Genomic DNA, 14,642 nt, shown 5'->3' with positions numbered 1-14,642 from the left:
ATTCGCTAATAACTGGTGTCAATCACAGCAAAACCCTACATTCCTGCACTCTAATTGGATAACAATTTTCTCGCGATTGTTCGGTTTAACGTTTATTGGTCTGTTCAGGTCAAAAAATTTTAGGACGTCTTTGTTCAATCTATATGCATTATTTTTTATACTGGACTAACATTTATGGTCTCACGCTTCTTTTTGATTTATGGTTATATAAAGGGTATTTTCAGTGATGTAATTATTTTGTATCCTGGCTCCAGCGGGGGATTAAAATCTGATGTTCACAGTTTAAAAGTAGTAATATTACACCAGTGGAACACTACAGCTACATAGTTATCTATGTTTAGACTTTTAGTGGAATAAATATGAAATAGTGTTAATACAAACTTAATATATCCTGTTAGCTGTTTCTAAAACATTTAGTTAGAAATTGGTAGTATATTTTCACAGCCATGAAAGAAGCAAACTAGTTGAGTAACACAACATTTTATTTCTGGGCTCAAATGGATAGCATCAAGCCTGCTTGAAGTCACTGGGGAGTCAATGGACTCCAAACAGGAGAATGTCTCAACTGCATAGTTTCCTGCTGAAGGCTTCCAGAGGAAATGCTACCCCCTGCTGGTGAGTGTAGTGATGGGTACTCAGTTCCCCAATGGAGTTCCTGATGAATGGTGGACGTGTAGAAAAGCCTTAAGAGAGTACAAGCGTTACAAGCATTGAAAACGTTATATTGGTTGGTCAAAAAAGATGTCAACAAAATAAAAATAAAAAAAACAAACAAAAAAAACAAACAAACAAAATGCTGCAAATGTAATTTCTGCAAATTTAATCTGAGGTGGCTCAGGTATCTGGTCAGGATGCCTCCTGGAAGCCTCTCTGGTGAGGTGTTCCAGGCATGTGACATCCCACTGGGAGGAGACCCCGGGGAAAACCCAGGACACATCTCTGGTCTGGGAATGCCTCGGGATCCCCCTGGGTGAGCTAGTGAATGTGGCCAGGTAAAGGGAAGTCTGGGCTTCCCAGCTGAGAGCTGCCCCTACAACCTGACCCCGGATAAGAAAATCGATGGATGGATGATTTTAATATGAATAAATACTTTATAAAATAAGCCCATATTGCAAGCTAAGAAAGCTAAGAAGACTGGGAACACTTATGCTTTATATTATGCTAAAAAAAAAGGAGAAACAATGGTTTTGTCTGTGTGCCTGAAATTAATACTAGCTGTAATTTATCAGATTTCAGAATCAAGCGATTAATTGAAATGTAGGATCACATCACACACTCACAAAAACAAAAAACAATGGTACATGAAATATTTCAATGGAAATAATTTACCTTGGAGAGTGGATCTGGAACCTGGAAAAGTAGTCAATTTGATGATGTGGAAAAGATGAAATTGGATGATTGCACATTATGTGGGGCATCAACACAGGGCATGCATTCATGCAGACATCTGGAAAGCTGGGATGAGCTAAAGGCATTGCTTGTACGAAGTACCAGGGAATGCTCAAGGCTTGTTGTTGTCCTTCTGCCAGTCTAGCTCTCTGCTCTGTTGTGAGCTGCTGTGAATTGCATTTTCTCTTCTTGGGATGATACTGATAATCTGGTCAGTGAATGAAAATCAGAAGTTTACCTTCTTCTGTCATTCAAAGTGTATCTGTGACTATAACTTTACAGTAATTACTAAAAATCCACTGCCCTTGGTCACTGTCATTTAGATGCGTAATGGTTCTTACCTGGAAACTGTTGTTCATGCAAAACCCTCAGTTTGTGAGCAGTTTCAAAGTAGGGCCTCTTCTGTTCATCAGTAAGCTTTGACCACACATAGGCCAGCAGAGTATTGATATCTTGACTGTTGGTTAAAGAGTAGGCTTGCTTCAAGGCATTTCGGTGGATTTGAGTCCACACAAAAAAGGCATTCTTAGGGCGTTTGATGTGTCCATTCTTGTCTTGGACAGACTGCAATAGCTTTATATCTAGGAGAAACATTTGGCAATTGAATCTTTGGTTAAATTTGAAGAATAAAAAAACATTGTTCAAAAAACTGTATGCACCGTGTGGCAGTACATTATGAATTACTCATGTATAGGAGCTAAGTGTTAGTATAGATTTCTGGCGATTATCTTGCCTGTATTCAAATTGAAGAGTCTATATTTATGAACAGAAGTTCACAAGACAAATACTAATTCTAAATACTAATTACTAGATATTTACCTTAGATTTCTGGAAAACTATTTTTACAAAAGACTGATTGTATAAAACTTATTACATTTTGGACTATAGCTTAAAAGAAATGTTTAATTGATGCAAAGATGTAACCAAATGAAGAATGGATATGCATAAAAATAAATAAATAGAAAAAAATCAAAGCTCATATTGAAAACAAATTTGATAGGTTGTCTCATAACTGTGACTTTTAAAAAGGTTTGACTTAATCTCTGATTGAATGTCCTATGTAAACATGTAAACTTAATATTTTCACTCCGCATGCTAATTTGTGCTATCACGTCCTGTCATACTTACGACTGACCGACCACAATAATGTCTCACAATTCCGACAAAATATACCAATAATTCTATTTTTGGCTGGATTTTTCAAACAATGATTTATAATCATTTATAAAAACAACAACTACGTTATTGCTATAGTATTGCACATGGCTTACCTTCCTCTGTTGGGGGGGTGGTAAAATTGATGATTGGATCCTGACCTCTTTGACTGTTAGACGACTGAAGGTGCATTTCACGAGGCTTCCCATGTTCTTCAGCAACATCGTCCTTCAACGGTACTTCAACCACATGGTGACCTGGAAAGACACAACGTTCACCTTAAGAAAGCAGACTGGGGGACCTGCATAAACAGGACCTCTTTGTGGACACTCACCTTCACTGTCAGACTCTGAACAAGCATTTTTTGAGGTAGGAAACTCCTCCACTTCAGACCACGTAGTTTTTATTTTGTTGTCAGTCTTACAAACATGTTCGGTCCCGTTGAGCCGCCGAACATGGGCCTCGTCGACTGTTTGAAAGTGCTCATCGACTTTGGGTACATTCTGAGTACGTGGGAGATAGTATTTAGGGACGTCATCTACTTGAACCCTTTCTAGTTTAATTTGGAGCTCCCTGTCCATTATGATCCAAATTATTGTGTTGATTAGGATATAGGTGTGGCGAATAAAATTATTTGAAATTGGCCGCGTTTGGATTATGCTGAATCAGAAACTGTTGCCGGGCAACAGAGATCGTCCACCACGCGCTATAAACGTTCTAGTTGCTAACTTTGAACAAAATCACGGTTTCATGACATAATTTTTTTTTTTTCAGATTTGTGTATCACAGCATTCTTCAATAAGCAGATTATAAATAATTAGTTGAAATCTCTACAGATCGTTGCTCATGACGTCACGTGATCCACATGATCGGCATACAGTTGTGACAAAGTATACCCTCCTCCATTTCTAAGGATAATAATAATAATAATAATAATAATAATAATCAATCTTCTGGTTCTAAATCCGCCCGTGGATAAGCAGTAATGTGACACTGCGCCAACAAAATGGGCGTGTTTTGCAGCCACATGCTGCTGACCATGGACTCCTCTGTATACCAAAGTCATATGTAAGACCATCCAATACAACATACAAAGATCACGACACAGCAGATGGCTACAACAGACTGGCCTCAAGAGAGGTGCGCTTATGTCAGTTCCAGAAAATTTTGATTAACTGAAGTGACATAAAAAATTTATCAAAATTTTTCTTTACTGTGTTAGGGAACGAAGAAGAGCATACAGATTTTGATTTCTTATTTTATTATTATTATTTTGCGCTTTGGATTTGATTTAGTCAAATATTGATTTTATACATGTTGTTCAGTCTAATTTTAAAGCAACACTACCTAAGTTTCTGACCTTAAAACACACTGCTTCCAACCTGTTTTAATGGCATGATATAGATTGGATGATGTAGCCATTGTTGCCCTGCAGTGTCACCAGGCTAAAAAACAAACTTTTACTGGCTGGAGTGAGCTCAGAGAAAAAAAGGATGCAAGACAGATACTGAATTATCCTTTGTTAGGGTTTGCGACAGTAGAGTAGGACAGTTTTAAGACCTTGTAAGGGCCAACCTAGATTTTTTTTTCTTACATAACTATTTAAATTTAAGACAAAGAAGGTATGTGAAAATGGCTAAATTGGACTAATTTCTAAACCACCTCTCTAAGACGATCAGAGACAGTCAGTACTGCAAAAACATCCAATATAATTTGCTCTTTAGATTTTCCTCAAATGTCTTAAATTTAAAATAGTTCAAGTTAAGCTAGTGTCGTTCCTAAAAGGAGTGTCACTTTATTCAACAGCAGATATAACTCCAGCACTTCAAGATTACTACCATTCAGAATCAAGTGTGAGCTGGTACATAGAGGAAAAAAGTTAACTACGCAAAAGTTTAATGTTATAATTTAATTTAATGTTGAATGAAGTACAGAAAATATAGAGTATAATCAAATCAAAAGGTTTGTATTGAAGAAAAAAAAACATAATTCAAGTAAACTACTGTTAGCTGTAACTCTCCCATATGAACATAACCTTACAAGTAAACTAATAAAATATTAAACTAAAAACTATGGAATTATCCTTCTGAGAGTAACAAAATAAAGATTTGGTCATTTGGAGGGCAGTGCCTCAGAAAATGACAAGAGGCTCTGCTTAGCTGTGTTTGCACATCAAACAGAAAACTATACCCATACACAAAGTCACACACACTCTCACTCACTTATTTCACACACAAACTCCACTCAAAAACCTCCAAACATTTTGGATTGGTGTCCGCTCACCCAAGCAATGACCTTTGTAAACTCAGCAAATAAAATTTTTCTTTTGTATGAAAAAAATGTGAAATTAAGAGGAAGTTGCACTCTTAAATGCAGGCTGAGGTGCAGGTATGCAACCTGTGTTTCAAGAGACCACCAAATGAGGTGCAAAGTGAAAAGTGTTTGCTGGGAACAAAAATAAAAATACCATGAATTTAACTGCCGAGTTGTCCAGACAAATTCTACCGTCACTGCTGTAAACATGAAATTTAGCAGCTTGTGGTTTTCAGTTATGTAGATTGTGACTCTTCCTCACAGCTACTAAGAAAACATTTCCTCTTTGACTCCATTCACAAACAGTTTACATATGTAAAAGCTGAAGAGACATAGACCTTTATGGTTTAGAAACAAACCCATAAGTGTTAAATAGGAACATTTATGAACTGACACTGAAATGGTTGCATAAAAAGAAAATATCAGTCAACAATTTCAGTTTAATACTGACTGGCCTTTTAATCAGGCAGAAATCTGGTAAACCAGAGTGTACAGCAAAGTATAGGTTTCTCTTAACAGTAAATGTCTAAAGAGCCTTACACTTTTTTAAGTGTATCTATTCATAATGCCTTTTAAATATCAACTGCATTTTATTGACCTACTGACTATCAATTTATTGTGAACGGTCACAGTCTGATAGAAAAAGGTGAGGGCAGATCAAAAACATAAAAAAAATCATTTAAAAATTAAATTAAAATCAAATAAAAACTTGCATTTCATTTTACCTGTTATGGCTCAAGTCGAAATGCAACTCATCAGTTCTGTTTTTGACATGTATACTCATACAGCCCTCTGCTGGCAGACCATAGTACACATTTCTCACATTGTTATGGAGTCACGGTCAGCAATAATGGATTGGCTTAAATTTGCTTGTTGAATTCCATTAAAAACATAAATTAGGCTACAATGGAAAATTAAGGCAGTAGTGCCATATTTTTTTCACTGAACATACGAACTGAATGAAGGGGGGTATATTGTAGTTATATCAAACGTGAAGACTAAGATTTTTCTGCTGCAGGGAAGTAATGAATACACGCTGTGTGTTGACATCTTGACAGCACTTCTGGTTTTGTCTGTGTAATAATGTTACCACTGAGTGAGGAGCACCAGTGGGTGCCCCACTACCTTACTGATCATGTCTGCAGATTGGGACTGGTGCCAGCTCACTAAAGAGAGCAGAAGCAGACAGTGAAACATGCAAGGTTGTCTTCAAGTACAGCAGTCCTTCTGTAGTTCACACTCTCACAATATTAGACATTCTCACTCAGTCTCACTCATTCACACACACACATGCGTACACACGCACACACACAAACACTCAATTTCCACACCTCTATTTCCCAAAGTTGCCAAAGTTAGCAAAGGCATCTTGTTTAGGTGGGACCACTGCTGGAGCGATGGAGTGATTTAGGCCCATGCCTACTCCCGGCATTCCCATGCCTGCCATTCCACCCATCATCATAGGAGCAGCCATGCCCATATTCATGCTCATGTTCATTCCCATCACGCCTTGGTTTACAGGGATTCCGCCCGGTAAACCTGTCGTCATTGAAGGTGGCATACCCGCCGCCAGGGAAGCAGGCATGCCAGTTGCCATTGATGTTGGCATGCCGATCGTCATGGCATTGCTGGCCATCATAGGATTGGCTGGTGGTCTTATAGGTGTCACGTGGGGTGGTGAGCTGAGGTTAAGTCCTCCAAAATTCTGGGCCAGCAGGTTGACGGGAGGTACTCCTGTGCAAATGCATTTAGGCAGAAATGAATCCAATTTGTTTATGATTATAAGTCGTCAGAATGAGTAACAAACAGGCCATATTTGACACAATTGACTAAGGTTATCTGATCAATCTATAGTTAAACAAAAATATAGTTTGACAAGGGTTCTTAAAAATCATGACTGACTGCTTTTTAAATGCATCCTCACCTTAAATAAACATGCACAATATGCCAAATTCGCACTAAATCTGTAAGAATAAATTAACTAAAATGACTTCTAGTCCCCATTAAAAATGTTCTAACACTCCAAAAGCCACATGCTATGTAGCGTTTATGCAGAAAATTATTTTCATCTTGGAGTACTATACCTTGTTGCTGGATAATATTGTTGAGAGTGGGTGGTGTCTTAGAGGGGTTGAGGCCTGCTGAAAGGAAGTCCAGGCTAATGTTGACAGAGGGATCAGACCAAGTTGACCCTAATGATCCCTGTACTCCCACGCCGACCTTCTGCTGTTGTCCAATTGGCTGCTGAGACACCATGCTCCCCAAATTCTGAGACAAATGACAAATATGATGAATACAAGTTAAGGTCATTGTAAATGATAACTGATCTTACAAAAATCAAGAGTAACCAGATTAGCTAAATACATTTACTGTCAATACTGTTTACCCAAACTAAGTACCTGATATTTCTGGCAATCCAAGATTTTATATCTACTGAAAGTAATTATTAATTTCTTAGTTCCATTAATGATCGTCCTGATAACATCATGTAATACACATGTTTTGACTCGTTTTTTTTTTTTTCAGGAAATTTACTATAAATAATTTTCATTTTTCAAATAATTTGGGACAAATTAGACCTTTGTTCTGTGATGTGTACCTGTTGAGAACGAGACATGGGGATTGTAGGCATAACAACAGATGTTCCTGGTGTCACCCCTCCCAGAGAGAAAGTCATGCTCTGAGAGGCACTGAGTGTCGTATGTGGATTGGTTAGTTGATGGTTAACACCACCCATCAGGTCAAAAAGCTCAGCAGATGGTGGGCCGGGAGTGGGGTTAGAGGCTGGGGTGGTGGGTGACTGGGCACTGCTGAACAAGTCATTAACAGGCTGGGAGGGAGCAGAGCTAGAAGAAGCTGGAGGATTTCCAGAAAAGGCATTCCAGTCCCCAAATTCTCCATTTCCACTGGATGATGCTGTAGCAGGACACAAGACAATAGAGGCATGTTTAATTGTGAGTAAAACAGCCACACCTTATAATGATCATATTAAATTAACAGTGAGGTTCACTACAACATGATCTGAGAAAGGGAAGAAATTTACCAGCCGTGGTGGGGAGGCTGGCAGAGGCTGCAGGTGAGGAGAAGTCAGCGAAGCCACCAATGAGGTCTGAACTGCCTCCTATAAAGATGGAAACAAACACAAAATCATACAAAAAGAATGTGAAAGTTTCTTATCCAACCATGACAAAAAGTACAGTAGTTACCTGTTGTATTACTCTGACTGGATGAAGGGTCAATAACTAGCAGGTCAGCTAGACCACTGCTTGAAGACTGTCTGACTGAGGGCTGAAAAGAGTAGGGGCACAGTGATTAAACACATGCACAGAATGAAATAGCGTGTAGAAAAAAGGCAGGAAGCAAAATTCTGTAGATACCTTTTCCTCTAAACTCTTGTCTCCTGTGTAGTGGGCTGCAGCGCCCAGGTCCAGCGTCTTGCTGCTCACTCCTCCGCTGCGTTTCCGTGTGGTGGTGGTTGTGGTTTCTGTTGCTTGTGTGATCTGGATACTCTTTGTTGTGACAGTTTCCTCCTCATCTTTAAACTCGAGTGTTTCCTGCCTCCCGTTTCTTGATGCTCGGTCCTCCTCGTTGTCACTATAGCAACCAGACAGAAGATGGCTAAGCACTCAGGAGATTATGCTATTGTTTTGTTGCTTTGCTGGTTTTGCATGTCTGAGAGCAATGATCTGTATACATTATTGTTTGTTTATGCAATGGATAATCCAAGTTAGACACATACAATTTAGAGGTCAGGGGTCAGACTCAAATTAAATGGATCCAACTGCCTATAAAGTCCTGCACAATGACTCATTAATTTGGGTCAGGTGTACTAGAGCAGGGAAACTTGCAGGATTGTGGTCCTTGAGGACCGGAGCTAGACACCTCAATGCTCACCTGATTCTGTCAGGTGAGTCGTCTCGTTCCTTCTTTCTGAACTTGTTGAGTGTGTCGTCAATGGTGCTGCCTATTTTATCACTAATTTCTCCAAGCTTTTCACTGAAGGGGAAAGCTCCTCTGCTCTTGTCCCAGTCTTCATCCCATTTACTCCGATCCAATTCATTAGCTGGAAAGGAGTAATCAGAAAACAATGATTTTGGTTACATAGGAATTGATCAAATTCAACTACATATTGCGCAATATCTTCATTTCTTTTGATACATATAAGATATTAATGTATGACAAGATCAGAACTGTAGGATTAAATCTAATTACTAGTTAAATCTAAAATGAAAGGATTTACAATCTAAAATTATATTTAAGTATAGCTAAATGGGCAGATAAGAAAAAACACTGTTAATTTTACTGGAATAATATTTATAAAGATTATTACTAGTTGAAGTGAAATATCTACAAATTAGTTACCTAAAATATTATCTTTTGACATAATTTAATTAATGATTATTTAGTTAACAAGCTTCATAGCCTTCAATATTTCCTGCTTACAGGCTGTCTGCACGTGATTGCAATGTATTTGCTCTTTTTAAACGCTTAAGGGCTGGTAGATAAATCAGATAATCAATATGCCTATGTATCAAGTTTCTTTTTAAAAGAGTTTAACGCTATTAAAATAACCCAAATAAAAAATGCCAGTTGCTTTACACAGTGTCATACACAAATTTTGAAATGGAAAGTATCATTATCATTATTTAATCCACTCAAACTGTCAAAGGAAATTCAGTTAATTACTTACAGCCCTTAAAGCTTCCCCCTCCTCCACCCATACTTTCAGATGAGACTCCAATGTATTTATCCTTGTTCTTCTTGGCTTTTTTTCTCTCCTCTCTCAGTCTGTCATCGTCCTGGATGAACTCCACCATCTCTTTAACCTTTTGACGCACATTGATACCCTGATCCTTCCCATTTTCATCTGGATGTAGACAGAAACAGAAATAACACACAATTAAAGTCTGACCAGACTCTGAGGCCGTTTTTTTTTTTAGATAGTAGTTACTGTGACATCTTTTTTTTTTTTTTTACTCCACAATTATTAATGGCAAAATCAATTGAAAGAGGCCCCGGGGAAGACCCAGAACACGCTGGACAGACTATATCTCTCAGCTGGCCTGGGAACGCCTCAGGATCCCTCCGGATGAGCTGCTGAATGTGGCTGGGGAGAGGGAAGTCTGGGTTTCCCTGCTTAGGCAGCTGCCCCCGCGACCCGACTCCGGATAAGCGGAAGAAAATGGATGGAAATCAATTGATGTGAATGTTGGGTTTCTAATCCTATGTAAGCATAAATGTCCATCAAAGATATTACAAATTTAAAGAGGAGTTAAAGAGTTTAACATGGGATGTGAGTGATTTTCATTGACTTACCAATGAAGTTGTAGTTTTCTAGAGAACGCAGGTCATAGATGTGTTCTCTGGCGCTGGTCACAACTCTCTCTGAGCCATTCCTGATCAGATAGGCCAGCAGGAGTAAGGCCTGTGTGGAAGAGATGGATATTAAAGCGTGAGAAAGCTAAAGATAAAACAAAGAGAGAGATTTAACTATGTGGAGATTAGCATAGTCGGAACGGGTTAGTGGGTAATATTTGATTGGGACAGTCCTACTCTGAGTGATATTCTGCCTGTGAACTCAGTCTAAATACTCTCTAAAAATAGTTTGTTTTTCTTTTTTATGCTATTGGATTATTTCTTATTTTTGTTCATGTGTGTCTGGCACAAAGATGCACTGGTCCCACTTTAGAAAATTACAACCAAAGTTACAGAAACAAGTAGTCCAGCCAAACACATATGGCGCAGGCACAACTGACATTCAACCAGTATAAATCGGTGGAATTGTACCTTGTATACTCGTCTCCAGTTCTTCTTGTTGTCCTTCAGCATTCTGGTCCATAGCATATTCATCACCTCTGGGAACTGCTCATACATAAAGGTAGATCTACACATACAAACACATATGAAGCATCAAAATTCAGAGAAAATACATGAAGACAAAGCCTAACTGAATCAGGTGTAGTAAGCAGTGTCAATAAAGTAGCCATGTGTTTGAGTGTGTTACACCTACTTAGCTATCTCCCCCATTAGTTGACCAGAGGGTCCCCAGGGGTCGTCATTGGTGGCTTCTCGAACCTTGGACTCTATCTCCGAGTAGTTCATCACCACATTAGTGCTGTTGAAGTAAACATATATTTTTTTATTAATGAATTCCAAGGAAAAGTCTCAATATTAGAATCACTGCTCATGTTATTTGAGTTTTCACAGTAAGTTTTTGTCAGTTTTGCTACATATTTTCTGGACAGTTTGACAGCTAACTTGTCTTGTTTCTAGATCAGGGGTGGCCAACGTCGGTCCTCAAGAGCCATAATCCTGCAGGTTTTCCATGCATCCCTGCACCAACACACTTGACTCAAATTCAATGGATCCAATAGCCTATAAGGATCTGCACAATGACTCATTAGTTTAAGTCAGGTGTGTCGTGTGCAAATAAAATTGCAAATATATCATGATCAACTCTTGTGTCATACTCACTACACAAAACAAACTTAATGATTTTCTAATGAGAGACTAAAACCCTGTGTGCTAACTGCTGTATTTTATATATATATGTAGGATAGATTTTCCTATTTTTCAGTGCATAAAGGGAGAAGAGGTAATGCGTGCATCAAAGTGAGATGAACCAGGACTGTATGTGAGGAGAGTGTGTCTGTGAAGAAGAATGAGGCACACACAACCAGATCTCTCCATCAACTATCCCTGCTTCCTGCCCTCTTTGTTTTTGTGGCTCTGCTGCTGTGTTTGTTTTTATCTCATGAGGAACAGGGTTTGGTCTATTGACAGCTGAGAAGAAGAAGAAGAAGAAGAAGAAGAAGAAGGGGGAAAAAAAGGCAAAATACTGCAACTTGAAGCACCTCTTCTTTCAAATATCATTTAATGTTTCTTACTTATTTTTATTTGATTTTCTTTTGTCTCCTCATTCAAACTTCTCCTGATCTTCAGTCTCACCAATGCTCTTGTAGAGTAAGCACTTGCTTTACCTCCCTGTCTTTCCATCTTTTTCTCAAAGATGCCGTACACTCTCAGCTAGAAGAAACAACAGGCATCTGTGCATGAGAACGATTGCCTTTGACCACATTATTGCCAGCAGCTACAACAGGGGCTATATATCAGTGTGACTCAATCTGTGAAAAAAGAAAGGCTGCTGTTGCCAGTTCTGTGGAGACAGATCAATAATGAGAGTTTATTCATTACACCCAGCCAGACACAATCAGCAGCTAATAGAAGCTGTTGTCTGTTATTCCCTGTTAAGCTCTATGCTTTTTGATGTTTCCTCTTATCTCCTGTGTCTTGTCTATTCAGTTATCCTTCCCCAAAAATACTCTCTGTACTGTACTGTACTACAAGCTCCACCTTTAAAAGCAACAACCCAGATTTTGCTTTAAAGGGTGGAGCTAACCTGAGGTTGCAGTACCTTATCTACGACAAAACATGCAGTATGTGACATTTGCTAGAGCAATTTTACTCAAAGGCCTTATTGGCCATATCAAAAAATATTACAGTGAGTTGGCAAATTGAAGCTTTTCAGACACTTTATACAAAAATGTAAATTAATGTTTATGAAGCTGGGATTTATTGTATTTCTTTCGAACTGCGTTTGACTTTTGCTTTGATCACAATGCTATTAAAATAATAGAATAATAGGCTACAAATGCTAATGGAGCACTCATGTCAAAAAGAAGTCTGCATTAATTGTAAGTGTATTCAAGAGACACCTAACTGGGGACTGAAACGAGTATTAAAATAAATTACAGCAAGTGAAATGTTTGTAAGACGAAATAAAATTTAACATCACAGTACAACATATTTTCTTACTGTTAAGAGCTTCTTCCAAGGAACAGGTTTGTTTATCTGGACTAACTCGGTTGTGTAAAATCAGGAAAGAGCTTGTTTTGCACCTTTTAAATTTCACCTGGTTTGGGTTTTACCAAACAATTGTTCAGTGCAATTCAGTTTGGCCGTGGGAGCAGATGGGACAGTAGGAGTCTTTCCCCTCTTGTTGGAGGACACCACAGTGACTGTGTAAATTATGCTGCACATTACAGACATCACAATGACACAAGCTTGGTCCGCTGCAAGAAAATACAACATAATATAGGAGTACTACATCACCAGCTTAAGCTTCTAGAGCTTGATGTAATCGAGGCTAAGCAGCTTCGCTGTCGGGGACCATGGGGTATGGGCCTCGACGGACCGGTGCTGCTGTAGCAAATCATTGGTAGTAGTACTGCACACATATTAATAATTTGGCACTCTCTTCATCTATACACTATTAATGATGGATCTTTTTGGCGGCATATGATATTGGCTGAACGCACAGTAGAGGTAACGGGCATCATCTGGGTGGGACTGCCGCAGCACCTACAAGAACAGTACACACATAACAGACCTGACCTGGGCTTAGCGTTGCTAACGGAATTAGCTAACTGAATATCATCCGTAATATATCAAGTACAAATTCGTTGTTTCCAGTTGTGTGTTCCAATTGGTTTGCGGTGTATAAAACTGCACAGACATAGAGTACGGTGAGCAATACCGCTACTAAATACATTTTTTTAACTTGTGAACAAGGTTAAGGATTGGCAAATAGCCAGCTAGCTAGAGCTAACAGCTGAGGGCCATCGCAGTGACGTCACGGCCCGTATCCTCTCCACAGTCAGCGATAAATGCTGCTGATGCTGCCCAGCTGATGCCGCCTGACTAGCCGGTTAGCTCAGAAGCCACTTAGCGGTTTAGCTTCTGCTAACGCACTGGGCTCCAACTGCCCATCGGTACTCACGCTTTGTCCACCAGCTCCCTGACTTTCCACATGTTCAGCATCTCCCCACGGAACTGCGGACTTGCCGCCTCAATACCGCGTCGTCCTCGTGTCTCTAAAACCCACAAGCCAGAGGTTGTATCCAGTTACTGAACGACAATCCCTCCACCTCTTGAACTCCGGTAGCACAGCGACTACTGCGGGAAACAGACCGGGAGTTGCTACGGAAACATCGTCCTTTGCCGACGTCACTGATGCGTCGTGATGCACCGTCGCTGAATGAATTATAGTAAATTCATATTAAGGTGAAATACATTATACTTTTCGACAGATCATTTGGTGTAAACTTGACAGAGCAAACTTAGTACAGAGAGAGAGTTTTCAGCAGAGATAAAGGTGAAGAGACAACCATTTTTCTTCTTTAATCCTACTTTAATGACAAAGTGATTGGGTGGAAACATAACAGGATAAAAGATCTAACTAGTCAAAGGTTGCAAATTTTCAGCAACCTTGTCTGGTTCCCACCAGAAGTCTAATCCCATTGCCACTTACTTGTTAACACCTTCCCTACACTTAAGCATGGTAGTGGCAGCATCATGACATGGAGCCTATAGCACACCAGCCTTTTTGATTTGAATCATAGTCTGTTTGCACAGAAAGTCCACTTTGTATGGGGAATACACAAACAAACTCTGATTCAAATCAAAGAAGTGGAGAATATGGCAGAACTTAGGGGAAATAAAGCAATAATACAGGCTGGTAAAAATTATTTAAGTATCCTGACTGATCAAGATCAGTAGTTCCCAACCTGGGGTTCCTGGAGTTCCAAGGGGGTCCCAGAGGCTTCGACTGTTCAGGTCCAGTGGGCTATATTCACTTAAGTTTTTATCATTTGGGTGTTTCATTCACATGGAATCAGTGTTCGGTGGATTGATTCCAGGTTTCACCTGACTATATGCCAAAGTGTCCTTGGGCAAGGCACTGAACCCCACATTACCTCTTAATGTGTCTATCGGGGTGTGAATGT

At 39.3% G+C, this 14,642-nt stretch overlaps 2 protein-coding genes across 3 annotated transcripts; both read right to left on the bottom strand.

Annotated features, from left to right (window-relative positions):
• Positions 1-464: 464 nt before the first annotated feature.
• LOC121654372 (transcription factor Sox-21-B-like) lies at positions 465-3,244 on the bottom strand. The gene is made up of 5 exons (XM_042008484.1): positions 2,879-3,244; positions 2,661-2,801; positions 1,731-1,970; positions 1,330-1,597; positions 465-683 (listed from the first exon to the last, which is right to left on the bottom strand). Exons 1-5 carry the CDS (start codon positions 3,123-3,125, stop codon positions 524-526), a joined length of 1,056 nt encoding a protein of 351 aa, XP_041864418.1. The 5' UTR covers positions 3,126-3,244; the 3' UTR covers positions 465-523.
• Positions 3,245-4,438: 1,194 nt separating this feature from the next.
• On the bottom strand, positions 4,439-13,874 carry LOC121654816 (clathrin interactor 1-like). Of its 2 annotated transcripts, XM_042009140.1 has the most exons (13): positions 13,637-13,724; positions 11,745-11,883; positions 10,868-10,972; positions 10,645-10,741; positions 10,174-10,282; positions 9,548-9,724; positions 8,752-8,920; positions 8,235-8,451; positions 8,064-8,145; positions 7,901-7,978; positions 7,457-7,773; positions 6,942-7,125; positions 4,439-6,591 (listed from the first exon to the last, which is right to left on the bottom strand). In XM_042009140.1, exons 3-13 carry the CDS (start codon positions 10,957-10,959, stop codon positions 6,191-6,193), a joined length of 1,923 nt encoding a protein of 640 aa, XP_041865074.1. In that variant the 5' UTR covers positions 10,960-10,972; positions 11,745-11,883; positions 13,637-13,724; the 3' UTR covers positions 4,439-6,190. The 2 variants fall into 2 exon arrangements, with proteins under 2 accessions (XP_041865074.1, XP_041865073.1); XM_042009139.1 differs by lacking the exon at positions 11,745-11,883 and having other exon boundaries at positions 13,637-13,874.
• Between the last annotated feature and the right edge of the window lie 768 nt (positions 13,875-14,642).

This window comes from Melanotaenia boesemani, chromosome 15, assembly GCF_017639745.1.
Source record: "Melanotaenia boesemani isolate fMelBoe1 chromosome 15, fMelBoe1.pri, whole genome shotgun sequence".
NCBI lineage: Eukaryota > Metazoa > Chordata > Actinopteri > Atheriniformes > Melanotaeniidae > Melanotaenia > Melanotaenia boesemani.
The sequence above is the reverse complement of the archived record's forward strand: the minus strand, read 5'-3'. Positions and strand labels throughout refer to the sequence as shown.

Bases quoted from the DNA above. Each gene is read 5' to 3' on its own strand.
- LOC121654372 (XM_042008484.1), bottom strand. From the start codon at position 3,125: ATGGACAGGGAGCTCCAAATTAAACTAGAAAGGGTTCAAGTAGATGAC. The intron at 2,802-2,878 runs GTGAGTGTCCAC...GTGTCTTTCCAG, and splicing joins TTCAGAGTCTGACAGTGAAG to GTCACCATGTGGTTGAAGTA. The intron at 1,971-2,660 runs GTAAGCCATGTG...TGTTTCTCCTAG, and splicing joins CACCCCCCCAACAGAGGAAG to ATATAAAGCTATTGCAGTCT.
- LOC121654816 (XM_042009139.1), bottom strand. From the start codon at position 13,677: ATGCTGAACATGTGGAAAGTCAGGGAGCTGGTGGACAAAGC. The intron at 10,283-10,644 runs GTACAATTCCAC...TCTTCCACACAG, and splicing joins ACTGGAGACGAGTATACAAG to GCCTTACTCCTGCTGGCCTA. The intron at 8,452-8,751 runs GTGAGCATTGAG...TGGTTGCTATAG, and splicing joins GACTCACCTGACAGAATCAG to TGACAACGAGGAGGACCGAG.